The 27,967-nt window shown below is 52.3% G+C and overlaps 12 protein-coding genes across 12 annotated transcripts; 4 read left to right on the top strand and 8 right to left on the bottom strand. All coding sequences in view use genetic code 12, as the record gives it.

The window, feature by feature from the left end:
- Positions 1–782: 782 nt before the first annotated feature.
- MCM1 (transcription factor) lies at positions 783–1,484 on the bottom strand (the record flags this gene model as incomplete). The annotated part of the gene is made up of 1 exon (XM_034154967.1): positions 783–1,484. One exon carries the CDS (start codon positions 1,482–1,484, stop codon positions 783–785), a length of 702 nt encoding a protein of 233 aa, XP_034013022.1.
- Positions 1,485–2,973: 1,489 nt separating this feature from the next.
- On the bottom strand, positions 2,974–4,308 carry DIURU_002327 (guanine deaminase; the record flags this gene model as incomplete). The annotated part of the gene is made up of 1 exon (XM_034154966.1): positions 2,974–4,308. The coding sequence occupies one exon, from the start codon at positions 4,306–4,308 to the stop codon at positions 2,974–2,976; it is 1,335 nt and encodes a 444-aa protein (XP_034013021.1).
- A 487-nt stretch (positions 4,309–4,795) lies between these two features.
- Positions 4,796–4,999, bottom strand: ATP17 (F1F0 ATP synthase subunit f; the record flags this gene model as incomplete). Its single annotated transcript, XM_034154965.1, has 1 exon — positions 4,796–4,999. The coding sequence occupies one exon, from the start codon at positions 4,997–4,999 to the stop codon at positions 4,796–4,798; it is 204 nt and encodes a 67-aa protein (XP_034013020.1).
- A 1,258-nt stretch (positions 5,000–6,257) lies between these two features.
- On the bottom strand, positions 6,258–6,464 carry LSM6 (U4/U6-U5 snRNP complex subunit; the record flags this gene model as incomplete). The annotated part of the gene is made up of 1 exon (XM_034154964.1): positions 6,258–6,464. The coding sequence occupies one exon, from the start codon at positions 6,462–6,464 to the stop codon at positions 6,258–6,260; it is 207 nt and encodes a 68-aa protein (XP_034013019.1).
- A 144-nt stretch (positions 6,465–6,608) lies between these two features.
- TOP1 (DNA topoisomerase 1) lies at positions 6,609–9,059 on the bottom strand (the record flags this gene model as incomplete). Its single annotated transcript, XM_034154963.1, has 1 exon — positions 6,609–9,059. One exon carries the CDS (start codon positions 9,057–9,059, stop codon positions 6,609–6,611), a length of 2,451 nt encoding a protein of 816 aa, XP_034013018.1.
- Positions 9,060–10,653: 1,594 nt separating this feature from the next.
- On the top strand, positions 10,654–12,411 carry DIURU_002323 (uncharacterized protein; the record flags this gene model as incomplete). The annotated part of the gene is made up of 1 exon (XM_034154962.1): positions 10,654–12,411. The coding sequence occupies one exon, from the start codon at positions 10,654–10,656 to the stop codon at positions 12,409–12,411; it is 1,758 nt and encodes a 585-aa protein (XP_034013017.1).
- Positions 12,412–13,360: 949 nt separating this feature from the next.
- Positions 13,361–14,683, bottom strand: SUN41 (putative glucosidase; the record flags this gene model as incomplete). The annotated part of the gene is made up of 1 exon (XM_034154961.1): positions 13,361–14,683. The coding sequence occupies one exon, from the start codon at positions 14,681–14,683 to the stop codon at positions 13,361–13,363; it is 1,323 nt and encodes a 440-aa protein (XP_034013016.1).
- Positions 14,684–17,505: 2,822 nt separating this feature from the next.
- YST1 (40S ribosomal protein uS2) lies at positions 17,506–18,294 on the top strand (the record flags this gene model as incomplete). Its single annotated transcript, XM_034154960.1, has 1 exon — positions 17,506–18,294. One exon carries the CDS (start codon positions 17,506–17,508, stop codon positions 18,292–18,294), a length of 789 nt encoding a protein of 262 aa, XP_034013015.1.
- Positions 18,295–19,261: 967 nt separating this feature from the next.
- On the top strand, positions 19,262–20,944 carry DIURU_002320 (pepsin-like aspartic protease; the record flags this gene model as incomplete). Its single annotated transcript, XM_034154959.1, has 1 exon — positions 19,262–20,944. One exon carries the CDS (start codon positions 19,262–19,264, stop codon positions 20,942–20,944), a length of 1,683 nt encoding a protein of 560 aa, XP_034013014.1.
- A 394-nt stretch (positions 20,945–21,338) lies between these two features.
- SMI1B (Smi1bp) lies at positions 21,339–22,628 on the top strand (the record flags this gene model as incomplete). Its single annotated transcript, XM_034154957.1, has 1 exon — positions 21,339–22,628. The coding sequence occupies one exon, from the start codon at positions 21,339–21,341 to the stop codon at positions 22,626–22,628; it is 1,290 nt and encodes a 429-aa protein (XP_034013013.1).
- Positions 22,629–22,636: 8 nt separating this feature from the next.
- DIE2 (dolichyl-P-Glc:Glc(2)Man(9)GlcNAc(2)-PP-dolichol alpha-1,2- glucosyltransferase) lies at positions 22,637–23,944 on the bottom strand (the record flags this gene model as incomplete). Its single annotated transcript, XM_034154956.1, has 1 exon — positions 22,637–23,944. One exon carries the CDS (start codon positions 23,942–23,944, stop codon positions 22,637–22,639), a length of 1,308 nt encoding a protein of 435 aa, XP_034013012.1.
- A 685-nt stretch (positions 23,945–24,629) lies between these two features.
- GIN1 (chromatin-modulating protein) lies at positions 24,630–27,692 on the bottom strand (the record flags this gene model as incomplete). Its single annotated transcript, XM_034154955.1, has 1 exon — positions 24,630–27,692. One exon carries the CDS (start codon positions 27,690–27,692, stop codon positions 24,630–24,632), a length of 3,063 nt encoding a protein of 1,020 aa, XP_034013011.1.
- Positions 27,693–27,967: the final 275 nt, after the last annotated feature.

Raw genomic sequence — 27,967 nt, 5'->3', positions numbered from 1 at the left:
CCTCCCCACTCCCTTTCGCTCTACGAATATTTTGACGACCGGCACTGCATATTGTCGTTGTTTTTTTTGCCACCGGCGATGGCACGTTAATTAACTTTGATCTAAACTGGTGGTAGTGGCAGGTAGAGCGCAGTGGGGGATATCGTGGGGGAACATCGTGGGGGGCGACGCACAAGCCAATTAAACACTGTGGCGAGTGAGACAGTCATTCCCGAACGTCGCCCCCCAAAAATTGTCCTCGATGTCGTCCCCTCACCGGCACTACTGCCTCGCAAAGCCGGCCAATAAAAAGAGAGAATCCGCCGTCGCCAGGGCAACACCAGCCACCAATGAGTCAGCGCCAGTCAGCGCTACCAAAGCGACAGCGCCGCCAAAGCGACGACAGCCGCCGTCTCTCTTAGTCATACAAGTCATACATCGCCATTTAGCCCTGACACGACCTATCCCCTTCAATTACCAAAATATACGAGATGAGACCTCGGCGACGCTCGAGCTCCACCGTCACGTAAGGGGCCCGATCAAAACATCAGGCCCCGGATTACTGGATTAGGGGTTTGTGGACGACATCGTGGGGGGTAGAACCTTATAATTTCACACGCTCGCTACTTTCAGTTGAGAGCCCTGGGGGACACACCGGCCGGTGTCTGTTACCAGTAAGCTCTAGTGTGGGGTTTACACAAACAACGGCTCTTTAAAGACTAACGCTAATCACGTCAATCACACTGTTTCATGACTGAATTTTGATACTCCTCTTTGGTCTACTCGTTCAAACATATATTACATCACTGGTACTGCTGTTGGTTGGGCATGTTGCCGTTCTGGAAGTTTGCCATGTACTGCTGCTGGTACTGGTCGCCGTAGTTCGGGGGCATGTGGATTCCCGGCTGCGGGTGGCCTGCCCCCGGGTAGGGAATCCCGTGGGGCATGGGCCCCGGCGCCATCTGGCCGCCCGGCATCTGCTGGCCCTGGCCGCCCTGCGGGGGCTGCTGCATCGGCATCCCCTGCTGCTGCTGTGGCTGGGGCGGCGGCGCCGGCAGGTGGTCGGGCAGTTCCTGCGAGTTGCCATCCAGGGCGTCGCCGTCGTTGTCGCCCAACCCTTCCTCGGGGGCATTAAGACACGCTTGGATCAAGTTTTTCCCTTCCAGCTTCGTCACCAACGGCTGGAGCTTGGGCGTGGTGAACGTGTACACTAACCCCGTCTCCAGCACCACGAGCAACAACACCTGGGTCCCCGTGAGCACCAGCAACTCGTACGCCTTCTTCATGATCCCCGCCTTACGTTTCAGGAACGTGATGTGGCGTCTCAGCTTGTCCTGGATGAACTTGATCTCGATCTTGCGCCGCTCCTTCTGCTGCTTGCCCGACCCCGGCTGGTCGTCGTCGTCGTCGTCGTCGCGCTCGGGGTTCGCTGGCACCTCGCCCCCCATCAACGGCCCGTCGTACTGGCCGTCTCTTTCCATTTTGGCTTCGCTGGCCTCAGACATCCTAGCAGTTAGTATTTGAGTCGCACAAAGTGTTTCAAGTGGGTTTTGTTTGAGCTTTCGTCATGGTGATTGTTGGTCAACACTGCGCGCGATAACCTCCGGGGCCACATGGCCGCCACGGGACGCCCCGCTAATGGATAAGCTTTCTCTAACCACGTTTAGGTCGTCAGAGATGGTCCCATCCGTCTCACTGCCCTACACGCTCGACTTCCGTTGCGGCGCTTCGACTAAGGCTGCCACCACGACGCGTGGATGGACGAGTGAGGGTGGCTGTCCCAAAGCGGTAGGGGGTGTCTCCATTGGGAAGGCGAACCCAACTGGGGCTTCCGGCGGACGCTGGCGGCCATTCCTCCCCTGGGGCCGAGGCAGCGGTGGTGAAACAAACAACCACGAAGCGGGCCCGCTTCGCTGACTTACCTGGTGGTGGTTGGTGGGTGTTATTTTTTTTTTTAGGAAAAGTGCAACTTTGGGCAATTAACAGCAGGGTCTCTCGTCTGTGTGCAGGCAGTGACCCCGGCGGCGTGGCCTCTCCAGCCGAGCAAACCGCCCCGAAAACTACTCTGCCGCCACTACTATCTAATCGGGAAGACGCGGGGGGTGCCAACGAGTACCTTGCTTGCGCTCCAGCTGGCGTACACCCCCGGCGACCGCCACTTGGCCACGCCCCGGTGTCTTTTTTTACGCCTCCTCCTTTGGGAATTCGGTAGCCGCACGCTCGGCTCTTTTTTTTTCGTCACCCCTCACTGACAAAAAAAACACGCCTTCACCGATAATCCTTCTTGCCTCGTGGCATAGCTCTGCCCCTCCGCCTAAGCCCCCTTCACAAATCGGGGGCCCCTCTACCACCATCTCCCGCCTTCCTAAACCGGTCAACCCTCTCTCCCAGCCCCTGGCAGTCCTTCTTTGTCCCACGAAGCCTGCTTGTTTGCCCCTCGTCTCCTCTGGCGCCGCCCGGTGTCGTCATCCTGCAAGCTGACACCATAGCCGCGGCCACAGCAAGCCTGACCGGGCCCCCCACAGCATGTATGGAAACCCCAGCCTTGGCGGCAGGCGGTAGAGACGTGCCCCCGGCCTGCCTCCCCCAGCAGGCGGCCCCGCTGGATCGGGCCACTTTTCGTACCCATTCGGTAACTGCCGACGCGATGCGACGTGCAACCCACTCCAGCGACTACGTCAAACGTGGAGAAAAACCGTCTCGGGACGCTTGCGGGTTACCAGCGTTTGCCGAGCCCATTAGTTCGGCAGTTTCGGCACTGGTAAACGCCGCCTACGCCTCGCTACTGTCAGTGTCGACCCTTAATTCAGACGGGTTGCAAGGCAGCTCTCGGCTTTGCGATGCTCCACTTTGAGCTAAATTGATGGCCCACGTAACGCAGCCCTGGTGGTTGCAAACTAACCACCACCACCCCCTACCCCAACGCTACCAAACCTTCAGGCACGACTCAGGTACCGACCCTCGCCTCACTAGCTGTATTGATCTCTATTCTGTCTATTTGCTCACCACCCGTCTCCCGTCGACCCACACCGCCACGCAGTTGCGGTCGTCGCCGCCAAACACCCACTTACTCACCCTCTCCTCGTCGTTTTCCCACTCAAACGTATCCACCGGCAGCCCGCTCACGGCTAAATCGATCAACTGAGCGTCAAATTGCTTTCCCTGGTCAAACAGCCCGAGGCGGCCGTCACTGCCAAACAGCTTCGCCCCAGCTACCGTCGCCAAGTATAACGCTTCCGCCACCGAGAGCTGGTCCTTATCGCTGCCCAGCGTGATCGCCACCTGGTGACTCGTAAGCACCGCCTGCTTTACCATCGAGAGCATCAGTGCATCGTACCCGCCCAGCACGTCGGTGCCGAGAGCGACGTTGAGCTTGTCGTCGTACAAGTACTTGCGCACAGGAGCGTTACCTGACGACAAGAAGGTGTTGCTAGTAGGGCAATGGCTCACCAGACTGTGGTTGGCCTTAACGCGAGCGATGTCGTCGGCAGACATGTGGACGCAGTGGGCCAACACCGTCTTGTTGGTGAGCAAGCGGTACTTGTCGTAGACGTGGGCGTACAGCTTACAGTCGCTGAACTGCTTGAGCACCATGTCAATCTCGTCGAGGTTCTCACACATATGGGTCTGAACACACTTCCCCGTCGCTGCCTCGTCGCCTAGCCAGGTAAGCATGTCTCGAGTGCACACGGGAGCGAAGCGAGGAGTGACAATCGGCGCCACAAGCTTCCCCAGCGGATCAAGAGCCGCGATCTTATCGTCAAGCCACGCCAGCAGCTTTTGACACGACTCCAACAGCTCCTGGTAGTCCTCGTGGCCCGGGTTGGTGTCCATACACACTTTGCCCACCAACGCCCGCTGGCCAGCGGCGTACGCCTCTTCGGCAAGCGTATAGGTGGTGGCACTATCGATAGTGGCAAAATACGCCGCCCACGTGGTTCCCGACCCTAACGTCCTTTGCACCACTTTGTGGTACACTCGTTTGGCGAGCTGGTTGTCGTCAGCGATGCGTTTTTCCAATTTGAACGTGTACTGGTCCAACCATTTGAGCAACGGGATTCCCAGCCCCACGCCGATATTGGGGTACTGCGGAGCGTGGATGTGGGTGTCTATGAACCCGGGAAACACCCATTGGCACGGGGCAAGCTCCACCACCTTCACCAGGTCATCGGTAGCCTTCACTTCGTCTAACGGCCCGATCGCGACGATGGTGCCGTGGCCATCGACTTTCACCGCCAACTGGTGGCGAATTCGGAGCTGGCCCAACTGTGGGGTATCGATAAATGTACCATAGTATATGGTATCGGCGATAGAAGCGGTTGCCGACATGGGATCCTCGGCTTCGAGGTGTGCGGCACGGGTGCTATATAGGGTTGGCTGGCGGCGATAGATACCGGAGACCCCGCCGGCACCGCCGCCCCACCTTTTTTTTGATAACGCACGTGACGTCTACCATGCCTACTACTCTTTTGCAGAGATACCGCCTTAATGCGAAGCCTGGGTGGATGCAGTGATAACTCCAGTGCAGAACGATATCTATCAATACGGTAGATACCACTGAAAATTAGTTTATCAAAAAACCAGTTCTTCTGAAAGTTGAAAGTCAATTCGTTATATTGACACTTCATTAAATCGAATAAGACTTGACGAGATCGTCTTCAACAATGCTACTTATTCTACGGCAGTCTCATCTGATGGATAAACCATAAAACCACACATTCTACAAAAATTTGATGGGATCTTCAAACAGGCCGCCTTGGCGACATCACATTACCCGTGTATGTATTTTGCGATAAATATGCTCCACTAAAAACGCTTAGTGGTGTTCCTTCAAGTGTTGGTATTCCCAGGTGTAGCCGAAGATGATGACGGCAACAGCAAGGTGGAGCAAAGGCTTGGCCGAGGCGTTGTCGCCGTCGAAGTAAGCAGCCTTGTACTTGCCCCAGGGTGTGGTGGGCTTCTTGGGAGCAGGAGCAGGACCTTGAGGAAGCTTCTTGTAGAAGGACACAACCTCTTGCATTCTCTTGGCGTTAGGGTTGGAGCCCACGTTCTATTTGTTAGTATTCAAGTTTGCAAAATTGAGTATGGTTTTGAGAATCACTTTTGCCTGGAAATGGAATTGGCTTAGCTTGTCGATTAGGTGGCTATTAACCTGATTTAATCAGGATATAATGAGCCATTTTGACAGCTTTTTGCAAGCTTTTTGCCATCATGTTTGGCGCGCCACATCGTGATTGGATAGTAACACACGACGCTGCCAGTTCCAGACCAGGCTCAATGATCCACGGGAGCTAATAGGGATATCAGCTCAACACGCAAAGCACTTACCTTCGCCGAGGCGATCTTGGGGGGGATGATGGTGGAGAGGTTTCTTCTGGTGACGAGAGAAAACATGCTTGGTGGTTTTTTCGTTCTTCGCTCGGATGAAAATTCGCTACCCAGGTGGGTGGTAGTGCGGGCCGCGGACCTATGTGTAGGATGTTGAGCGAAATGATTGGCCAATGTTGAGTGCGACCCCCGCGACCGGTAGCACTGAGGACGAGTAAGCTCACGAGGGGACTGGTTAAATAGAGTATTGACATTTGAATTTAATCATACTCAATGGTGGTGTGTAGATTTAATTTGAAACGAGTGGTTTGATATGTCGTGATTATCTCACCTGATGTCCTACTAATTCTAATACTTCAGTAAGGAGTGTTCAATCAAGCAGGAAAACCTCTTCTACCTTATCCCAATGATCTCTTATTTATCCATTATAACGATTGTCATGGTAATCCCATCAGGTGATGCTAATTTGGGAAACAATCTTTGTCGTTAATTCTCATTTATGTGAGATATGCTGCGAACTCAAGAGCATTGCAAAATACATCACCAAAAGGTCTCAAAATCGTATAGCATTTTATAGAAACATTCATCTTATTCCATGCTTTCGTAGTTTCGCAATTCTTATCATTTACAACTGACTAGACTGGCAATCATTGGGTGTTCAAATATATTAACTAAAATCAGGAATTTGGTAGTACTTCCAAAGTCATTGTACTGAAGGAGCGAGTCGTAGCCCCATCGAAGCAAAAAACGAACGACGACACCTGGATACCAGCTGTCATCCTTTCCATTCACAAGTATCATAATTCACCCGCTCACTCTGGCTACACTGTCCCATGATGCCGTTTATTCTATAGTACATATCATTATCGTCATTAGGCCTCGCTAATGTATAACACTAAACGTTAGTAATCACTCCAATTCAAAACCTTCCAACTAAGCTCTGGTATATTTTACTTACCGTTGTTGCCCCGGATAAACACGTCGCCCCACTCTTTGGTCACCAGCTCGCCCGCCATCTCCTTACCGTTCTCCAACACGATGTTCATGTAGCCGTCAATCGACTGGAGCGAGCCCCGGTACAAAAGCCCGTTGTGCAACTTGACCACGACCAGGCTGCCGATGATGTCGCTGAGGAAAGTCGAAGGGTCAATGGACATTGATGGACAGATTTTCGCGCCGCACAAAACTAGGTGGTGACTATGACAAAATGGTGTTCATAAGTAATGTGTGAATGTTGTGTGAATGTTGTGTAATGTATCTAAATGTATTTATAAAATCAAAACGCCTGTAACCCAATGCAATTAAAACTTCCAATCCGCGTCCGCCAGCTCGATCGCCCACTGGAACTTTTCCCGCAACGTCTTTGTGAACAACTTCTCGATGGGGACGTTGAACTTCTTCGAGAACATCACCGTGAGACGAGGGTCGATGTAGTTCAATTTTGAGGTGCCCAACGACACCTCGGAGTTGTCCTCTTTGTCCTTGAGCTGCAACTGGGTCGTTTGGAGCCGCAGTTCGATCGTTTCTACTTGAGCCTTTAACTTCTCCACCGTCGCCTTCGCCTTCGGCTCCACCGCACCGGTCTTGATCTCGGCGGCGTACTCCTTGGCCTGCTCGTCAATCTTCTCCATCCGCTCCTTCAACACCGATTTTTCAAGCAACGGCTTCTTTTCCAGCTTGAGCTTCTCGTTGTCGCGAGCGAACTTCTTCTCCGCTTGGTCCTTTTGCCGAGCGATTAACCGATCAACAATCTGTTGCTGGTCCTCCTTCAGTATGTCGTTGATCTCGTGGAAGTACTTGGCCTCCTTCTTCTTCAAAGTCGGTTCAAGCAGCAACATCATCTTCTTGAGTCGGATCTTCTGCCACATCAACTCCTTGATCTTATCGGTAATCTTTTGTACCAGTTCCCCGTGGTTCTTCAGCACCGTACGCTGGTGATTACATAAGATGGCCACCGTACGGTTGGCAGCGTTGAATTTGACCACTTTCTCTGCCACCGTGCCTTCGTTCTCAATCAAGTCAATCTGGTCTTGCATCGTCTTGGAAGCGTTATAGGTACGGAACACTTTAGCCGACAACCCCTTCATGTAAGTCTGGAACTTCTTATTAAGGATGGTGGGGTTGATGCGGTCAAACAAGTCGTCCCCGGGTTGCTTGGGCGCCTTTTTGAATATTCTCAAGTTCTTAAACACTTGAGGCGACACCTCCACTTCCTGGTAGAACCGGATCGAGTCCTTACCCAAAAAGTCGAAGATGACGGTGTGGGGAGGTTGCAAGGTCAAGTGCTCAAACCGCAACGAACAACAACCAACGGTATCGGCTTCATCGTCACCCTTTTCACCACCGGCTCTAAGGGCAAACTTATCGATCAAATAGGTAGCGGTGGCCATTTGCCGTTCTTGCATCACCTCCAGCTTAAGCATTTTGGTATAGTCCTTGCGAATGTCTTCGATGTGGTTCTTAAGATTACGAGCGGTTTCAAACTTTTTAAAGTCCAGCTGCCCCTTCACTGAAGAGTTAGCAGCAAATCTGACGTATTTCTGATTGTCGGCGATATTTTCTTTCCACATCGCCAACCAGGTGACGGTGTTATCATGACGTACTTCACCCCATTCGTGACCAGGGGGAGGTGGCGGTACGGGACAGTCCTTGGACATGTTGAGGGTCACTTGTTCAGGCATCACCCGGCGCTTAAGCTTACCGGTCTTGGGGTGAGCCCCACGACCACGGAATAAACCAGGGGGTTCAATGCGGAAGTTACCCACCATTTCCTTACGACCGTTCAACATACAGTACTTGTAAGGTTCTTCAAACTTTTCCTTTTCTTCCTTGAGCCGTTTCTTCTCGTCACGAGTCATCGCCTTCTTCCGTTCCCGTTCTTGGTCGTAGTGGTTGAAAATCTTGGTAAAGTCCATCTTATCAAAGTCGGTGATATCTACGTCACACCCGCCAGCTTCCTCAAGCACCTCTTTGAAGTCATTGAAGAAGTTCTTTTGGAACACGGGGTTCTGGGCGTGGTCAGTATTAATCATGGCCCCGAAAAACCCAGCCACTTCCTCGGCCTCAATTGGCAACAGCACCGGTTTGCCGTCGTAGTATAACTTGACATGCTTCGGCAACGGCTCGTAGGGAGGCGGGAACACCACCCCGTTATGGTGTAAGCTATCCCACTTGACCTCACCGTCAAGGTCACCGGCTTCCCACCACTTGTACTTCTCTTCTTCCTCTTCTTCATTAGTGCTTTGAGTATTAGGAGTGGCCGGAGTCTCGTCTTTGACCAACCCGTTAGGGGTAGCTTCCTTTTTTACCTTAGTCGCCTTAGGTTCCTTTTTCACTGCCGCTTTCTTCGTCAGCGCTGATTTATCGGTAGCTTTCAGTTTAGTGGTGGTCAGCTTTTCCTTCTTAGTGGTCAGTTTCTCCTTTTTCGGAGCCAGTTTCGTCTTTGGGGTGGACTTGGCCGTTTCCTTCTTCGCCTTGGTTTTGGGAGCCTTTTTGCTTAGAGGCATGTCGTCTTCGGAATCAACGTCCATGTCTTTCACTTTCGACAACGGCTCGTCGTCGGAGTCGGAGTCGTTCACGCCCGGCTCCCGCTTTATCGTCTTGCGTCGCTTGGTCGGCACCACCTCATCCTCATCTTCGGAGTTGGTGTACGGTGGCGTCGGCCGTTTCTGGTGACGTTTGGCCAAGGGCATCTCATCGCCAGAGTCGTCATGCACCTGGCTAAGAGGGATGTCGTCTTCCGATGAGCTCATTGCTAAATCACGCTAGGCGTAGAATAAAAACTTCTCGCAGACGCGTTGGCCGGTGTGACAATTTGTTGCGGTGCGCAATCGAACTTCAGCCACCGCGCAAACTGAGATGCGGAGACACGTCGTAAGAGACTAGAGACAGCTAGTGGCTGAGTCACAAGAGAGGGTGTATAGCATCAGTAATGAAACGTAATGAAATTTCCCAAAAAAAATTCCTAGAGGAGTCTTTACTTGAATTAGGGACCACTTGCCTAGCACTTACACTCGAAGCCCTAGGGTGGCTTGCAAATTTCATTTCAGGTGAGATCAAGATCAGATGCCCAAAAAAGTTCCTACGACCGCGATAGATCGTGAGATGACTGGGAGAAAGTTTAATCTCGTACCGTAGGAGGCCGGAGATATATAGACAGCAGATATCAGCGTTGCACCGACTCTTATCTCATTGGCTCAGCGTCGATTAATCCTTGTGCCGTTTTTGTGCCCCCGGGCGAACCCTGGCCTATCATTTGCAGCTATTGTTCAGGTGAGAATCACGGGGACAATCGCCATCACCCTTTGCAACAATAGCCGGGGGTCCGGACAGAGCTGATCCACTAAAACGATAAGGTAGAACCCATGTGGGCCACACCCCTAAAATGACCGGCAACCACCGAAGCAACACCCATTCCCGGGCATTTACGACAAATACGAACTGGTGACGACTGCGGGGGAGGGCAGCGCCGTGTCGTCTACTCACGGCTATACGCGAGGGGGGGTGTGAGGACAGTTCCACAAGCCTTATACTTCAGGGTGATCACTCATCCGGGCACATGATTGCGGATCACCAGTGGGCGTGCCGTACAAGTGCCCTTCCCCGACCCCTCAGACAAGGTCCCACACGGCGTTTGCTAATCAGTTACGGCGCTCATTCCAATCGCGGGGCACGAGCGTTTCTTGGTAAGTACCCCGGAAGTCCCCCGGATCACTGCGCAGTGCAGTGCTTTATCGCACGGGGGCAGCCACTCCCGGGCGTGGGCGCGGCGCACGACCCCTGTGCTTCCATTGTTAATTCCCCTAGTCCGGTGCCCCGGCATGCCGAGGACCGAATCTTGGTAGGTATCGATTGTCGGGGTCGACGCAGGCGGTTAATTTTCCCGTTCAAGGTACGGAGGAGGCCTTACTACCAGGCCGTCCTCAGGTTGCCCGCTGCGGCCTCGGCATCACCTTCACTTAGGGGCATCCCCTCCATCACCTATCATCCTCGTCTCACCCAAGCAGCCTCGGCATGCACCAGGCGTGCCTCACCCACGTCTGATTAGATACGGCAAGCCTTGCGGGCGCGGCGGAGTCAAGAAGCCTTAGTAAACCCCTAGTAAAGTGGTCAGTGGGAGGCTTCATTGGTAGGCTTGTTAGCGAGTTAGAGGCACAAACGTGGATAATCCGGCGATGCTTTGTTCGGCACCGGAAAGCCTCATCTTGCTGTTTTTGTCACCGCCGACTGATTGTAGCTAAGTCGGCTAATATGCATCCCCCACATTATAATACCCTTAGGATACGGCAAAGAAATTTCTTGCCTCGACGCCCGGCTATATATCCTCCTTCTCCCTCCCCCCTATAGATGACCGCCAGCAACCCCGCCATGGAGACGGATTTGGAAAAAGTGGGCATCGACCCCTACGACTCCAAGCTCGACCATGTCGACTCCAAGATCGAGCCCCGCTACCTGGTGGTCTCCAGCGACACCCCCGAGGCCGCAGACGCTCCCGGGGCGGTGAAGAGAGGCCTCAAGTCCCGTCAAGTGCAAATGATTGTCCTCGGTGGCACCATCGGTACCGGGCTTTTCATCTCCACCGGTAACATTATCGCCCAGGCCGGCCCCGGGCTGGCATTGATTGCCTTTCTTTTCATGACCACCCTTTGTTTCAGTGTCACCATGTCCCTTGGGGAGATGGTCGCCTATATCCCGATTACGGGTTCTTTCGCCCAGTTCGCCACCCGGTGGGTTTCTCCCGCGATCGGTGCTGCCAACGGTTGGAACTACTGGTTCTCGTGGGTGATCACGTTCGCTCTTGAGCTTTCGATTATCGGCGATGTCATCGGCTACTGGACCCACGCCGTGCCGCTTTGGGCGTGGATCACGATTTTCTTCGTGGTGTTATCAGCGCTTAATTTCTTGCCTGTCACTTTTTACGGGGAAATCGAGTTCTGGATGGCGTTGATCAAAGTGTTAGCCGTTGTCGGCTGGTTGATCTACGCCCTCTGCATGGTGTGTGGCGCTAACAACGTCAGAGGCGCCGTCGGGTTCCGCTACTGGCACCACCCTGGTGCGTGGGGTCCCGGCTATATGGTGCAGAGCGATGTCGCTACCGGCCGCTTTTTGGGGTGGCTTAAGTCGTTAATCGCCGCCGCCTTCACCTTCCAAGGTACCGAGACCGTCGGTATCACCGCCGGTGAGCTGAAGAACCCGCGTAAAACATTGCCCCTGGCCATCCGCAAGGTCATCTGGCGTATCCTCATTTTCTACGTGTTGTCGATCTTCTTTATCGGTTTACTTGTCCCCTATGACGACCCTCGGTTATCGGCTAACCAGCCCGAAGATTCTACTATTGCATACTCGGCTACCTCACCGTTTATCATTGCCATTTTAAACAGTGGCACCAACGTCCTCGACCACATTTTCAACGCCGTCATCTTAAGTACGGTGATTTCCGCCGGTAACTCGAACGTTTACTTGGCCAGTCGGGTGTTATACGCGTTGGCTGAGTCGTACGTGGCTCCTCGCTTTTTGATGTGGACTCCTTATAAGGGGGTTCCCGTGCTCTGTGTTGCCATCCTGGCCGCATTTGGTGCCTTGGGTTACTTGGCGGTGAACCTGGCGTCGATGGAAGCGTTCGACTGGTTATTGAACATTTCTGCTACCGCTGGTTTGATCGCCTGGGGGTGGATCTCGGTGTGCCACATCCGGTTCATGAACATCTTGCGGAGCCGAGGCATCGACCGTAAAACGCTCCCTTTCAAAGCGCCGTTCATGCCCTACGCCGCCTACTACTCGTGCTTCCTCATCTTCCTCATCGTGCTCGTCAACGGGTTCGACGTGTTCTGGGACGTCACCGCCGCCGGCTTCTTCACCGCCTACATCTCGCCCATCTTCTTCGTCTTCTGCTGGTTGGTGTTCACCATCATCTTCAACATGCCCAAGGAAGGCCCTTGGCATAAGCGGTTCTTTGCCGGCCTCAAAGGGTTCGACCCGCGCAAATGGGTGGTGCCCCTTGACGAGTGTGACATCGACACCGGGGCCCGGTACATCGAGGACCTCGACGTTGTCGACGAGAAGCCGATGCCGTGGTGGAAGCGGATCTTCAAGTCGGTCTTCTAATGTCTGCAAGCCCTTTCTTCCTTCCACTTTAATGAGACGATGTAACATAGGATTCTTAGGGGAGTCGTCGGCCGTGGTCTAAGCCACCTCCTGTCCCCGATTCAATGGTAAATACTAATATTCAAATGTACCAAAATCAGCCACTGTTTTCCCTTTACTTAAGCCTCGTTGGAATCACTGCCGTGATGTCCGTCACGTCCGTGGCATCCGTGTCGCGTATGTTGTGCTTCTTTTGACCGCACACATACAAACAGTGGCACAGCCCTGCCGCTGCAAATATAGATTGCTAAAAATGACACCTGTGCCCGGTGATGGAAACACGCACAGTGGCGCACGCCCTGGAGGAGTTTTTGGCACCGAAGCCAGCACGATGACACCGGGGCGACAGGGCTGGCTGCAAGGCAGAAACAAATGTTCTCTTGCGTTTTGTGGCCTTCGCCGATGAAATTAAGCTCAGGGTAATTATGTGGTTAATTATGTGTGGAGGTGGGCACTGATAGGATATCCAATTTCAATTTAATAATATACTCCATCACTTATTGGGGGTAATGTGTTCTGTACTCCTATTCGAGCCTGTGTTCTTGGTATTTTCGTTAATTTCTTATCAAAAACAACTTCCAAGTATTTTGTGGCTGAAAATAGCAAGCACCCTGTGTTACCGCGACTCTCAACCCAAATAGGCGAAAAACAAAACTTTGTCATGGAATTCGCGTTCAAGTGAACATTTCCTAGCAACCGACGCCAGGGTACGAGGTATCACCTGGGAATTTGACCCGATCGGTAAAACTCCTAGAAATGCCTACACTACTCGTCAGCTTACACATTGTTCATATTCATCAAAACGCAAGGGACTCTATAGCAATGCCCCCGACGCCTCTAACCTTTCAACTACCTAACCATGTCTAAATTGGAAAAAAAAAAATCAAAGAATAAGGGGGTGAATGTCCATTTAGTTGTAGAGAACAAACTTCGCCCGGCCCGAACGGACACCGACGGTGCACCCGTCCTTGCCCAGGCCGTTGTAGACGCCGTTCTCATACTTGCATTCCCCAGACACGTCGGCGCCGTCCTCGGCAACGATCTTGACGTTGAAGTTGAGCGCGTCACGGTTGTTAGGGTTAGGGATCAACGACAAGTACGACACGCCCGCGGCGTAGCCGGCACCGAAGTTCAAGGGGGCCCAGTTGCCGACACCGGAGCCGGCGTCAGACCAGATGCACCCGTCCTGGTACAGGACGCCGGCGTTGTTGACGTAGTACTGGGCCGAGGTGGGCTTGCCCTGCCATTGGTAGTAAGTTTCCTGGTCGACGGTGGTCAAGTAGTTCTTGCCGCCGGCGTTAACCACGGTGGGGATAACCATGTTTTCGGTACCGGGGTAGTCGGTACGGCAGATGGCGACCGACTTGTCCAATTGCGACACCACTTCGGCGGCGTCGACACCCCATTCACACAAGTACTTCTGGTTGGGGTTCGACTTGTAGAGCTTGCCGCCCTTACAGATCAAGCCACCGACAGAGACACCCGAGCCCGGTTGGTTCGAGGGCCATTGGGTCTTCGACATCCCCGGTTGACACGCGTACGAGCAGTAGAAGCCGTCCTGGCACAGGCCGCCGGTCTTCTCGTCAAACACCTTGCCGCTGTTGGAGTTGTACATCCCCGACCAGCCGCCGAGGCCCAAGTTGTTCAAAGGGATGACACCTTGGCCCGAAGGGAACGACGAGCAGTCGTGGACGCCGTCTTGGAACTCTTCGGTGGGGTTTTGGTAGGGGGCCAAGTCGCCGTTGATGCTACCGGAACCGCCCTGCGACGAGCCGCCAGAAGAGGAGGACGACGAAGTGGGGGCAGCCAGGGACGAGGTCTGAGTCGAGGCGCGGTCGGCTCTCGAAGGAGCGACGACGGAGATCGACGACCCGCCGCCAACGATGGCCTTGTTGACGCCGCCAATGTTCAACTCGTCGTCGCTCACCTTAGTGTCTTGCGCTTGAGCGGCGGTCGAGGTCGGTTGAGGCGATTGCGACGGCTGGGTCAGCGCTTGGTCCTGTTGGCCCTTTTGTTGCTGACCTTGTTGCGCGTCTTGTTGCCCCTGTTGGGTAGGAGCGGGCGCTTGCGACGTTTCGGTAGTGGCGATGGGGTTGCCGTTCTTGTCGACGGTGATGGTGACGTACTTGTAGTCGTAGACCACGGAACGCTTGTGCAAGTGGTGGCCGTGGAAGCGCACCCCTTGGTCACAGTCAGGGTCGGCCGGCGCTGCCACCGACAAGGTGGCTGCCATGGCGACTAAGCAGGCAGTGGAGAACTTCATGGGGAGAAAGGAACGACTAGTCCTGTTAGTAACGCGTCAACTAAAATGACTAACCCAGATTGAAAGCTCTAAGCTTATTGCTGGGGCCGTAGGTGGGGCAAACGTACCGGAAGTTGGATTGGGAGCTTAACAGGAAAAAGCTGGCTGGTCGCGCACTTTTATTTACATGGCACGCCAGGGCGGGAGGCCTGGCGCGAATTTCGGAGCGGGGCCGCGCAACCGGTGCAGCACAGGCCACGCGCGACAGCGACACAATAACCCTCGGGGCATGCGTTGAGGTTATCCACACGACGAGGCTTTGAGTATTAGAGATAGGCCAAGACCCCGACGACGATAATCTTGCTATTCATGCTATTAGGCTACTGTGGCGACGTTGTTTTCATCCCCGCTTACTTGCGGGTGCCGTCTTGAGTGCTGGCGGTGATGGTCAACAAAGGGGCTCAGCACTGGTTTATGCCGCGTCGTGCTGCAGTGGCTGCGCTGCAAGCGCTCAGCTCCTCTGAGATCGCACACACACACACTGCCTGCTTCCCAGCGCTATGAGAACGTAGACGCACCGTGACGGCGTGCCTTTAAGGGGGGTTGCGAAGAAAAATGGCCGAGAACCCCCCCTCCCACGCCAATCGATGCCGAACCCAGTGGGTGCAGCAATTCACAGAATCGATTAGTAAACTGGTTAAATGACAATTTCGAGGCCACGACAGTTGCCGCCCCCGATAGCTGAAGCCTCGGTGGCGCCGTTTGTGCCTGATAGTGATGACTTTGGCGAGTGGCACCGCGATTATAAACACCCGTTATTTTTTCCTATTCGGGGCGAGTGAGGTGATCGCTGACGATCTCACTACCTGGAGACAAAATGCGTAGCGAACCACCACCACTCGACAACCAGGCACCACCTAGTACAATACTGGAAATCCTCTAGGAAGTTGTCTGACACTGATAGTTCGTAGGAGTTCCAGGCCACAGGGCTAAGCCCTTCCCGTTTGGGCACGGCTACCAGCACACGAGTGCCTGGACTGACACTGGCTCGGTGGTGTCTACAGGTCTATCGTCCCGTGTCTACCGTATCTCTCAGTTTCGTGTCTGTCTGGCCACATTCCTCTCCGTGAAGTAATGCGATGACGTGGGAAAAAAAAAAGAGAGCCCAATGGTCGAGGCTAAGGCACTGGCAGCAGGGTGCATTGGGAATGTACATCATTACTCCCCATTCCGCTACTGTGCCCACTGCGACGAGGGGAACTTGGGTTCGTGTGCCCACCAATTGTCGCCCCGATGCCCAGGATGAAAACGCTAGAACCGGGCATGCTTCCGCTGACATAGGTGTAGGAGCATCACCTGAGATGTAGCAGCACCATGTAGGTCTCTGATGCCGACAGGCATGCTCCCTGCTAATTGGTGACATTGGTTTCCTGCGTCGACCACCACCGACTACAAGTTGTTGTTTGTGAGGGCCCAACACTAGCTTTAAGTTTAGAGCAAACACTAGGGGTGCTCTGTTTAGTTCAGCAGGGGGTTTTAGCTGGCTATGCGTTTGTTTGTTGTCAAACCTCGTATGCTCCGCTTTTCCCTCGCGATGTCATTTCGCAGTGGCATGTAACCGTTAGACGTACGGCACCCCAGAATCCATCAGGGATCCGATCTAACGGTTTTTTTTTTTATTTTGTCGAGGCATAAAGCGTCGGTTCCCATCACAACCACGACGACTACCAAAAAGTACGGGAATTAGATTGAATTAGATCGTACTCAGTAGGCACCAAGCTAGACTATTGGTTGACGGTAACCTATCAAATTTACTGAGTGTAGAGCTCATTGTAGCTTGAAATTAGCGATGCCCTAGCCATGCGACTCCCTCATGAGACCTACAGAAGGATGACCACCTACTTGCCTCCTGAAATTTTGATGTCCTTGGCACTGCATTCCGTCGACAGAATCTGGACCATCTCTCTGGTCAAAAATATTCTCATCCATCCCCCCTGTCGATGCCATGTGGGTCTCCTATACCTTCTTAGCGCCGTGCCGAGGTAAATTTCTACATAATCTAGATACCCGAGCGAATCGGCAGTTAATTTTTAGGGGGCCGGCCTGCGTTTGTGCTCCTTTATGGTGGGGCTTATAAGTGGGGTTTCTTAGTCTACCATTAGGTAGATCGCGGAGACGAATTTCCGGGGGAGTCTAGACTTTCACTCACCCCCCTTAAAGCATTAGTGGCATCAGTCGAGGCCCTACCTTGGTGGCTTATGCCTCCAGAAGTCGACCAATGCCATCACCATCATCTCTCAGTGTTAGCGAGCCATCTGTGGCAGGGAGACTTCATCGAAGGTCTCAAATGGATGGTAGTCGATACCCATTTATACTTGAGGTTGGTGACAGATTTACGATAAATCATTAGTGGTGCCCGTTAAGGCTGGACCCGACTTTATGATGTACATGAGTCCGTGAACGTCAGCTTTATCGATGGCCACTGGTCAGAGGCAAGTCTCTGGTAGTGAGCATTCTATGAGCGAGGAGGGAGGAGGAAGGTTGCGAAGAGACGACAAGTGGCTATCCCCACTAATTTGATAATAGTAACAGATTTACGATGGTAGGAAGTAGAGGTTCATAACGGAAACGTCCCGTTACCTCGAATATATAGATTGTTGTAGACTTCAATATAGTTGTGGGGGGGTCGCCCACGTTGAGCAAGGTCACGTTTTTAGGGTCGGTAACCCTAACGCCGCGCGCGCGCCTGTCTGCACACCACTCGCACCCTACCAAAATTTTCACCTCTCGCTCGTACCACTCCACCACACAGTATGTCCCTCCCCGACTCGTTCAACTTGACTGCTGAAGACGCCAAGCTTCTTTTGGCCGCCAACGTCCACTTGGGCTCGAAGAACGTCCAGGTTCACAACGAACCCTACGTCTACAAGACCAGACCCGACGGTGTCAACGTCATCAACATCGGCAAGACCTGGGAAAAGATCGTCTTGGCCGCCAGAATCATCGCCGCCGTCCCCAACCCCTCCGATGTCGCTGTGTGCTCGCTGAGAACCTTCGGCCAAAGAGCCGTGTTGAAGTTCGCCGCCCACACCGGTGCCACCGCCATCGCCGGTAGATTCACCCCCGGTAACTTCACCAACTACATCACCAGATCGTTCAAGGAACCCAGATTGGTCATTGTCACCGACCCCAGAACCGACGCCCAAGCCATCAAGGAATCGTCGTACGTCAACATCCCCGTGATCGCCTTGACCGACATGGACTCGCCCTCGGAATTCGTCGACGTCGCCATCCCCTGTAACAACAAGGGTAAGCACTCGATCGGTTTGATCTGGTGGTTGATCGCCAGAGAAGTCTTGAGACTCCGCGGCATCATTCCCGACAGAACCACCGAGTGGTCGGTGATGCCCGATTTGTACTTCTACAGAGACCCCGAGGAAATTGAACAAAACGCCTTGGAAGAAGCTCAAAAGGGTGACGAACCCGAAGCCGCTGAAACCGAAGCTGCCGAAACCGAATGGACCGGCGAAACTGAGGAAGTCGACTGGGCTGACTCGGGCGCCACTCCTGCCGCCGAAGACGCCGCCGCTTCTAACTGGTAAATAATAGGGGAGACGATATAGATGAAGTCATATTGTAAAATACACGAGAAAGGAAATTAATTAATTCATGTCAATTGGCACCACTACTGTTTGTTTAGTTTCATCCTCATGTAGTCTCAGTCGTTACTGACGTCGACTTTGTTTCGACCCTAGTTGATTCAGCAAGGGTGTGTGAAAAGTTTTTTTTTTTTTGTTCGTCCTGCACACTGGCAGCACGCTCGCTATAAAACGTTTGAGCAGCGCTCTCATCGCCCTATTATTTGGCACGGATCATCCTCCACACCGCCCCCCGAGCCGCGGGTTCTGGTGACGGTTCTCGTCACCGGCCCATCTATTCAGGCTTGGGGTGGCACGCGGGCCTAGTTGAACTGCACTCCGCTTCTGGTGGCTGGTCTCAGACGAACAGCCCGGTTTATCGTGTGCTATCTCCTCCATAGATAGAGCACTTCATGCCCGGGCAACATCTCCTCTAGTAGTCTATAAACACTTTAATTAATTCTAGGCCACGACCCTGTCTGATGCAACAATTATACTCGATTGATTTTCACGCTTCCACGGCAATTTCTTGGCTTCATCGCCGCCGGCTATTCGGGACTAGGAAGATAGTTCAAAAAAAATCGCGACTTACTCTCTTACCGCCTAACGCCGACCACAAAAGACGCGGCCCTCCCTTTACGTTACCCCCCTTTAGGATTTAATATTCAAGCTTACCGTCCAACACCAGCACAATCACGCTTATCTCCCGATTTACGACGGTTTACGACTCTCTCTGTACCCATACCGCTATAAGCACAGTCTAGCCTCCGTCACTAAGAACTATATTTATCCCGGTGCGACCGTGTCGCCATTGTTTACTACAGCCCAGGCAGCAGCGCGCATCATCTGACGATTCGGTGATGCGCCCAAACCGGACGCCTAGACTTCTTCTTTCGAACCACTTCTCGACCCATCTCCTCTTTGAACCATCATGCTCGTGGGGAATCTGCTCTTGTGGGCAACGGTGGCGCTTGCTGGCGTGCCCCTTCCCTTCCTGGTGCGCCGAGGCGACCTGAACGGCGACGTGGCCCAGAAACTGATAAACCGGGCCTATTTCAGCGAGGGGCCCTCCGCCAGACGAGATGGCCACGTCGAGATCCAGCTCCACAATGAAAAGACTTTCTATGTTAGTGAGCTTGAGATTAGCGGTCAAAAAGTCGAAGTGTTGGTCGATACTGGCAGTGCCGACCTCTGGGTGCCGCTGGGCGACGTCGACTGCCACCAGCAACTGTCGTGCACCAAATACGGGCTGTTCTCGCCGGAAAAGCTGGACCTGTGGAAGAAAAACAGTACCGCTCCGGCGTTTGAGATTTCGTACACCGATAAGTCGAAACTGATTGGTACTTGGGGCCACGACGACGTCAGCGTCAGTGGCACTACTGTGAAGCTGTTATCTTTCGCTGTGGTCAACCAGACGCTGTCCAACGTCGGGGTGCTTGGTATTGGCCCTCCTAAATTGGAGGTGACCAATTCGGCTAACTCTCCGGGCCATCTGCCCTACGTCTACGAAAACTTACCCGTGAAGTTGCGTAACCAGGGTTTGATTAAGCGTACGGTGTTTTCCGTATACATGGATGCTCTGGACGCCGACCAAGGCACCATTCTCTTCGGCGCTATCGACTCCGCTAAGTTCGACGATAAACTCACCCGTGTCCCCATTGTCAACACTAGACGCGACAAGTTCGACGAGCCGGCGATGGTGGACGTGGTGGTCAACGGCATCAACATCGTCAATGGCGACGACACCGTCGAGATCCTGAAGAACAAGTACTACGCTTTGCTTGACACGGGGCTGACGGTGCTGTACCTCCCCAAGTCGCTTTACAATAAGCTTACTGGTACTCTTGGTGCCACCCAGACGCTGATTGGGGCTCAGATTGACTGTAAATACAGAGACAGCGACGTCGACATCGAAGTATCGTTCTCGGGTGTGTCGATTAAGTTCCCCGTCTCTGACTTGATCGTCGCCAGCACCTCCAGCTGCTACCTCGGGATGTTCCCTCAGGACCTCGACTCTATCACCTTGGGTGATAACATGTTGCGTCACGTCTACTTGGTGTATGATTACGACAACTTCGAGGTGGCGTTGGCGCAAACCAAGTTCACGCTGGACACGTCGTTCGACGAAGTGGACCTGCCGGAGATCCCCAACGCCGTCACCGCTAAGGCCTACCTGGAGACTGACGTGAAGGGGTCAGTCACCGAGGACAACGCCTCCACCACGATCGTGCCCCAAGCCAAGGCCGTCACCGACGATCTGGGCTCATCTTCGGACTCGAAGTCGGACTCTGCCTCCGAAACTTCCTCCGATGCTTCTGACTCTTCCCAATCTTCGGATTCTGCATCCTCCACGGACGACCTGGACCTGTCGCTGGCCTCGACCACCGACGACTCCAGTCTGACCTCAGACGCTTCCTCCACCAGCGATGGTCTGTCTACGGACTCATTGTCAAAAACTACATCATCATCATCTTCTGCTTCTGCTTCCGGTAAAGAGGCGACATCGTCGACATCGGCAGACTCGTCGTCTGACCACTCATCGGCCACCAAGGCCGGCATGGCCGTGGCCCTCACCGTGTCGCCCCTCATGTACTTGGCCATTCTCCTTGCATAATACTGCCATCTCATCAAAAATCTTAAAGTTCATCAAATAGTTTTATTATATGCGTTTTCTCGTGAATTCTGTGTAGATGACGTCATTGAGCGATCCTCCTCGATCGACAAAAAAAATGGAGCCTACGGTTACCCTTTCCATCACTGTCCCCCACGTCTAAACTATAAATAGCCCAGCCCCTTGCGACAACTGCGCCATCCACCACCACCCCTCGAAAATGACATTATCAATAATTACAATTTTCCCACTCGAGGATTGTCACCCGCACTCGGGGTCATTGTTATCCATGTTTCCTCTTCGAGGGTATACTTCCTGCACACAGGCACAGGGTTCTGCTCGATTGTAAATAGACGTACAGACATATTAGGCAGGGTCCCCATCCCGTCACCGTGCCATGGGAATCGCCAACAGGTTTCTGGAGTGGGTATACACCCTCTCCACCCGCGACAAGTACTCCGAGTACGATTCCCGCAACTCGTTCAACCGTCTCCACAAACCCCAGCTGCTGCTGATGTACCGCCACGCCAATCTGCTGGGCACCGATCTCATGGCCCCGGAGTACGAGCTGCCGGCAGATGGCTCCGATGAAGGCGTCCACGAGGTCAGATTGGCCTGGAGACACATTAACAACTGGATGAGCCGCGAGTACCCTGAGTTAGCGCTGACATTAGAACTGAAATGTACCGATGCCGATCTTAAAGATTTCCAAAAGGATCTCGACGTCGTGCTTCCTCCCTGTGTCAAGGAGTTCTATAAGATGACTGATGGTCAGTTTGGTCTGCTTCCAGAGATCCCTGGTTTGATCTATGGCCTTAAACTCTTGCTGTTGGACGATATCTTGACCATGACCTTACACTGGCGTAAAGTGGTGGCAGCGTTAGCGGGAGATGTTCAGCCTACAGAGATTCAACAACTCCTGCTGACCCACTCGGTAACGTCAAAACATCTGGGATTCCATGACCGGCAATTGCCCGGGATGTCTCCACCTGAAAGAGTCGCTATTGGTAATAAGCTGCGACAGCCTAATCTCCAGGTCCTGGTCAGCGCCAAGCAGCGATCGATCCCTCCAAACCATGTAGTGGAAGTGTTTGCTCATCCGATGTGGATCCCGTTAATCACTGATGGTGTGGGAAACTGTATTGGTATTGACCTTGCTCCTGGTCCTGAAGGTAAATCAGGCCAAGTGATTCTCTTTGGCCGTGATTTTGATGACAAATACGTCGTGGCCAAAACCTGGGGCGACTACCTTCTATCGTATGCTAACGATCTCGAGTCAGGTAACTGGGATATCGACTACCTGCGGAAAGTGATGGAAGACGACATTTTCATCGGCAACGAAGGCGAGTTGAAGTTTGTTGATCGCGTGACCAAGGCCGACGTGCCCTATTTCGATGTGTTGCGTACTAGAACAGTGAAACAGTGGATTAAAGATACACCCCACCCTGAACCCTATGAACGCGCCCTTATGGCAGAATTGCTCGGAGGCCGCAAACGAGATTCCGGGATTGACTCATTCAAACGACTGAGTTCATCACAGGTGGAGCTGGACATAAAATCGCGACTAGCCCGTCTTGATTCTCACGACTTAGCCAGCCACACCAGCGACGAAGACCAGCTGTTATCGCCTCCGGTGAAGTCACCGGAACAGGTGTTGGTGCAAGAGTTTAACGACGTGGAATTATAATACAGAAATCACCAGATGATTCGTTGCGGGTGGTACTCGGTGTCCCAAGGGAACTCGTAACCGAAGAATACCGCAAACACAAACGTGATGATGGCCATCAAATACAGGAACTCAACGAGATTGCGCCACTTACCTGGGGCCAGGTTGATGAACATGCGGAACACCACCACGGGTACGATGTAGTACCGCGGCTCAAACAATGGCAGCGGTACAAGCGTCAACACCATTGCTCCGAAAAAGGTCAGAGTGGTGATCCACGATAACCTCCGAGCCTGGAGCAACTGGTTGACCACAACCCAGCCACAGGCATGGTACACGGGTGCCATCCAGATCCCGGCTCTTTTGAACAATTTGCGATAGATATAGAACAGATAGTGCCGGTTGTCGGCGACAAGGAACGGGTGCACGGTAGTGCCATACTCAATGATTTTAACCAACCCGTAGATAATGGCGACTTGAAGCACTGCCGAGAGCCCGTAGTAGCGAGTCCAGGCCCGAAGATAGTCGCGAGCCAACTTGGGTGAAAGCCACGCAGGCCAAGTGAAAGCGCAAATAAATAATAGGCAATACAACACTTGGGCGGAGTGGAACGACACCTGATGATTCAGCTTATCGCCAAGTGTAATGCCTCCGTTTTGCCACACAAACCCAGCGAATGCAGCGAACGTCGCGTAGAAGGGAACCACTTTGACCAGCAATAAACCCGATAAAAACGGCTTAAGCCGATTCCAGCCAAACTTGCCTCGAGCATGGTAGTCTAACGCAATTGATAGCACAAACGCCACCCATAAGATGTTGGTTTGTCTAAACCACAAACTGATAAACCCAAGGATCCCACCGAGAAGTAAACGGGGACCAGTGGGGACCATTGACGCCACCAACGCTGCCACCACGAAAATTGTCAGCCACACATCGGTGTAGAATAGGAAGTAGTAGGTGTATATCAAAGGCTGGCCCACAATGGTGGCGATCCACCACTGGCGTTGAGGGAAGAACCACAACACAATGGGGAACACCAAGAGTCCCCCGAACAAGTTGACGGCCCGCCAATTGGTGATAGAATCCTTCAAGTTGAAGAGTTTTATGAACCCATAGCCAAGCCAGTAAAGTCCAGGCGGCGTAGTGATCTTGTCATCCCATTCCTTGAAGTTGCCACTGAGGTATGTTTGAGCCTGGCGGATGTGGAAGAATTCGTCAATGAAGAGATAGTCCACTTTCTTGTGACAGTAATAGGCAATCACCAGCGCCGCCGCCACAAGCACCCCGTAGCAGGTGAATGCGAGACCCAGCTGTCTGTGATCTGGTACCACCAACATTGACCGCGCAGAGAGATTGTAGGATGAGATCAAATCTACCGTTGCTATCTGACAATTACGGATGACAAAAGTCGATGTCTGTGATTAATTTTAGGACCACAAACACCCGGTTCCAAATAGAGAGGCGACCGAGAGTTCCGAACCACACCAGTGACGTTGTGCCCTTCTCACTTTTCTTCCACGTGAATACCGTACTAAAATGGATACTAAGTGGGAAACTCGGCGCAACGGAGAGGTAGGAGTACACGACCATCAACAACTTCAATGAATGGTAATGAAAAAAGCAAAAAGTATGCCTTCAGCCAGATTCGAACTGACGATCTCCTCATTACTAGTGAGGTGCCTTACCACTTGGCCATAAAGGCTTGTGCGCAAAAAACTGTGCTGGGTTTCTTAGCACAAACAAAAATAAAGCCATTTTGGCGCTCCATTTTGCTCAAATCCGAGTATTCTACGCGGGTTTACATGCCATAATAACATCCTATTGGTAAAAGGTAATTCTGGTGATTCAAATGTAGTAATGGAGCAAGTTAAAGCACGTTCACATGCTGCCAAAATTGTACTGTAAATCTAAACAGAATTATCAAAACTATGTTAAAAATAGAATTTCCAGGGAATTTGTCTATCAAAGCTTAATGGTAGTTTGTGTGCTACAATTTACCTAAATTAAATATGCATTAAATCGTTAATCGAAACCCAGACTAGTGAACAAATTGCTTCTGTTTTGTTTCAGCTTCAACACAGACCGTTCTATCATTTCCTGTTTGGCCAGCTTCAACGACACCTTGGCCAGAGCTTGTTGCTTGGACATGTATGAGATAGAAGCCTTGGACCCAGCAGCGGCCTTGAATTGCTTATTGACGGTGACTCCCAGGAAAGTCGGTCTCCCCTCATTGATGATCACTTGATCAGGACTAGTCTTGCGGAACAGTTGCACCATCAGAGGACGCTTAAGTTGGACAAACTGATCATCATCGTCGTCATCAGCGTCAGTGTCACCACCTTCTTCAACTTCAGCGATACTGCGCTTGCGCAGTTGCGACGCCAAGTGACTCATACACTTTGATTTGAGAACAGAAATATCCTCAATCGCTCCGTCATCATCAATGAACCCGTGCTGTAATTTAGCGAGAGCGTTAAGTTGAGTGTAGTCGTCACGTTTAGCGCTCAAGAACGACAACTGCTTTTGAACAAAGTCTTCCTTGATGATCATCTTACGTTTGAGTTGAGACCCGTCATCGTCGTCCAGCGGGGTCAGCGAGTTTTCATCTGAGTCGATAGTGATGACACTTTGAGGTTCCTCAATTGTGGTGAAGAACGCGTGTTGCTTGTCGCTGGCCAACTTCTTCAATTGGTCACGATTAGCAGCCATACGGGCAATTTGCTCCGCCCGCTTCTGACGACGGTATGCCATCAAGATCTCGTCTTCCTCGTCACTGAACTCCAAGTCGAGCCCTCGAGCAGCCGCGCGCTTTGAGAGACGATGGTTCTTAATGTCATCAAGCAAACGTTCCAATTGCTCTTTGTCCTTTATCTTGTACTGCTCCATGAACTTTTTGCGGATCTCCTCGTCATTGAGATCAAGATCAAGGGCGTCATCAATCATTCTCTCATCTTCTGAGTTCACATCGTCCAGCAAGTCTCCGTCAGCACCACCAATACCTTGCCATTCGTCTTCGGATTCAACGGCTTCGTTGTTCAAAATCTCTTTGACTCCGGCATTGCGTTCAAGTGCTTTGCGTCGCTTACGCTCTTTCAATTCCTGTTTGCGAATCTTTTTCTTATAAGCTTCAGCCTGTTGCTTCAACATTTCTTGTCTGGAAGCCTCATCGATCTCATCGTCTTCCTCCTCAATAGTTTCCACAGGAGCACCAACCGCAGCCACAGCAGCAGCAATCTTTCTGCGACCACGCTTAAGCAATGCTGGATTGATCACCTCTTCATCCTCCAGATCGACATCCATTTGGGTAGGGTCAACTTGAGTCGGCTCAATCCCGATTTCCAGCGTGTTGAGGTCACTGAAGGTAAGGATGGAGGTGTTCGCATCAGCAGGGGCGTCTAATTCTGCCGATCTGTCATGAGCACTCAGGATCAGATCATCATCTTCGGAAGTTTTGTGGTCGTGGTCCGCCATCAAGGGCTTGGTTTGACCCTTAGGGACAATGCCTTTCAGACCCGAGTCGGTGTCATTGGCGGAGTTTGTTTCAAACATAAATGCATCGTCCTTGCGTGACTGCAGGCTGCCAATCTGAAGTTGGTCATCCTCACTTTCGTCATCACTGCTATGGTCAACGGCTTCGCCTTCGCTTTCCTCGATGTTGTCACTGCTATAAATCGAATCAGCAACAGAAACGTCACTGACAGCAGCCTCCTCTTCATCATTGTCGTTGTTGGCAGCACGCTGTCTCCGTCTTGCCCTCGCCCGCTCTTTACGTCTGATGGCTTGATTCCGCTCAATTTCTTGCTCCAATAAACTGCCCATCATCGCCTCATCCCTCTCAATCTCCTCGAGGATTTCGTAGTTTGGATCGGCCTTGCGCTGCTCTTCGATTTGATTGACAGTAGTTTTCCGCAAATCAAGAATGACTTTGTTTATGTTTTGTTTGCGGTCAGTAGGTACAAGACGTCTCACACTCACGGGGATTTTGTTGCCCTTAGAATCTTCGCCTACAATCCGCCTCAGAAATTTCGATTTGATTTCAAGCTCTTGATCCTTTCTAAGGGACGGTATGCTGTCTGACTCGCTATCATCCAATTCAAGCTCACTAGGAGGTTCAGCGGAAGAGAATGCACGTACCAGATCCAAGTACCGAGTGATAGGGTCGGACCCCACTTCGCGAGGTGACAGGGCAAGCTTGGATTGTTCAGGTTGTTGGGGTGAGGTGTTAGGGGTCAGTTCCAATTGACGGCTTTGGCTTTGCATCATATTATCATCATCATTGTCACTGTCATCGAAACCTGCCATCAATGATTGTTTAGCTTGGTTAGCCACGGGAGCAAAGTCAGGGCGGATATCTCGGGCACGCTTGCGGATACCGAGGAACTTTTCAGCTTCCTCGAGTTGTTTGGTAGAGGTACGCGCCTGCGTGATCACCTTTGAGGCCAGCTCGATTTCAAGGTCGTCATCGTCGTCGTCATCATCACTGGGTTGGGCATTGGCGTTTTCCAGTTGGATCTCTTGAAGCATCCGCTCCCGGGAAGCTCTACGTTTAGCAGCAAGCTCCAAGATGCGAGCTTGACGTTCTTCAGCAGTGAGTTCAACGGGGATCTCGTCGCTGGACGCGTCATCTGCAACTACCTGAGTTTCCGCGAGAGGAGCGATAACTTGGGTAGTTGAGTCGTCAATTGTAGGGCTTACGTTTTGAGTGACATCAGCGGTAGAATTCACTGGTTGTGTGACGTCGATTGGAGTCGCCTGCGGTTTTTGTGGCGGGGCAAGCTCGGCGTGATTAATGGGCAACTGAGGGAGCTTTTGAGTCTCATCATTATTCACCGCAAGCATCGAGGTGGAAAAGCTGAACTCGTCCTCGCTTTCCTCATTGTGTTCGGGTTCATCCAGCAGGTTAACTTGGGTATGGATAGGCTCTTCTGGGGCCACTACTTGAGTGGGAGCATCATCAACAACTTTGGGATCAACCGATTCCACAATGGGATTTGGAGACTCAACTGGTTCGGGAACACCAGTGATACGTCTCTTGATCGCTTCAAGAAGACCCAGAGAATCCCTGAGTCTCTGAGTAGGGTCCATCGCGAGCAATTAGTGGTTGGTGCTGGTGCGATATGGTAAGAGGGCTTGCTCGCTGCAAGTCTACGCGCTACGCGTGTGGTAGAAGACTTTACCTGCACATAAGCGTTACGGCTACGAGAAGCGACGGGGATCAAGGGCCATCGAAATAAATTTGCAACTTTTGGTCCAACTGCCAAATGTGATCATTACTAATGGATTTCACCGTATATTACTTAGTTGCACAATTGTGACTTTGTTGGAGTTTGCAAAAACTCTTTTGTGGAACCCAATTTGTA

This window comes from Diutina rugosa (assembly GCF_008704595.1).
Source record: "Diutina rugosa strain CBS 613 chromosome Unknown scaffold6_size315584, whole genome shotgun sequence".
In the NCBI taxonomy this organism is placed as follows: Eukaryota; Fungi; Ascomycota; class Pichiomycetes; order Serinales; family Debaryomycetaceae; genus Diutina; species Diutina rugosa.
The sequence above is the reverse complement of the archived record's forward strand: the minus strand, read 5'-3'. Positions and strand labels throughout refer to the sequence as shown.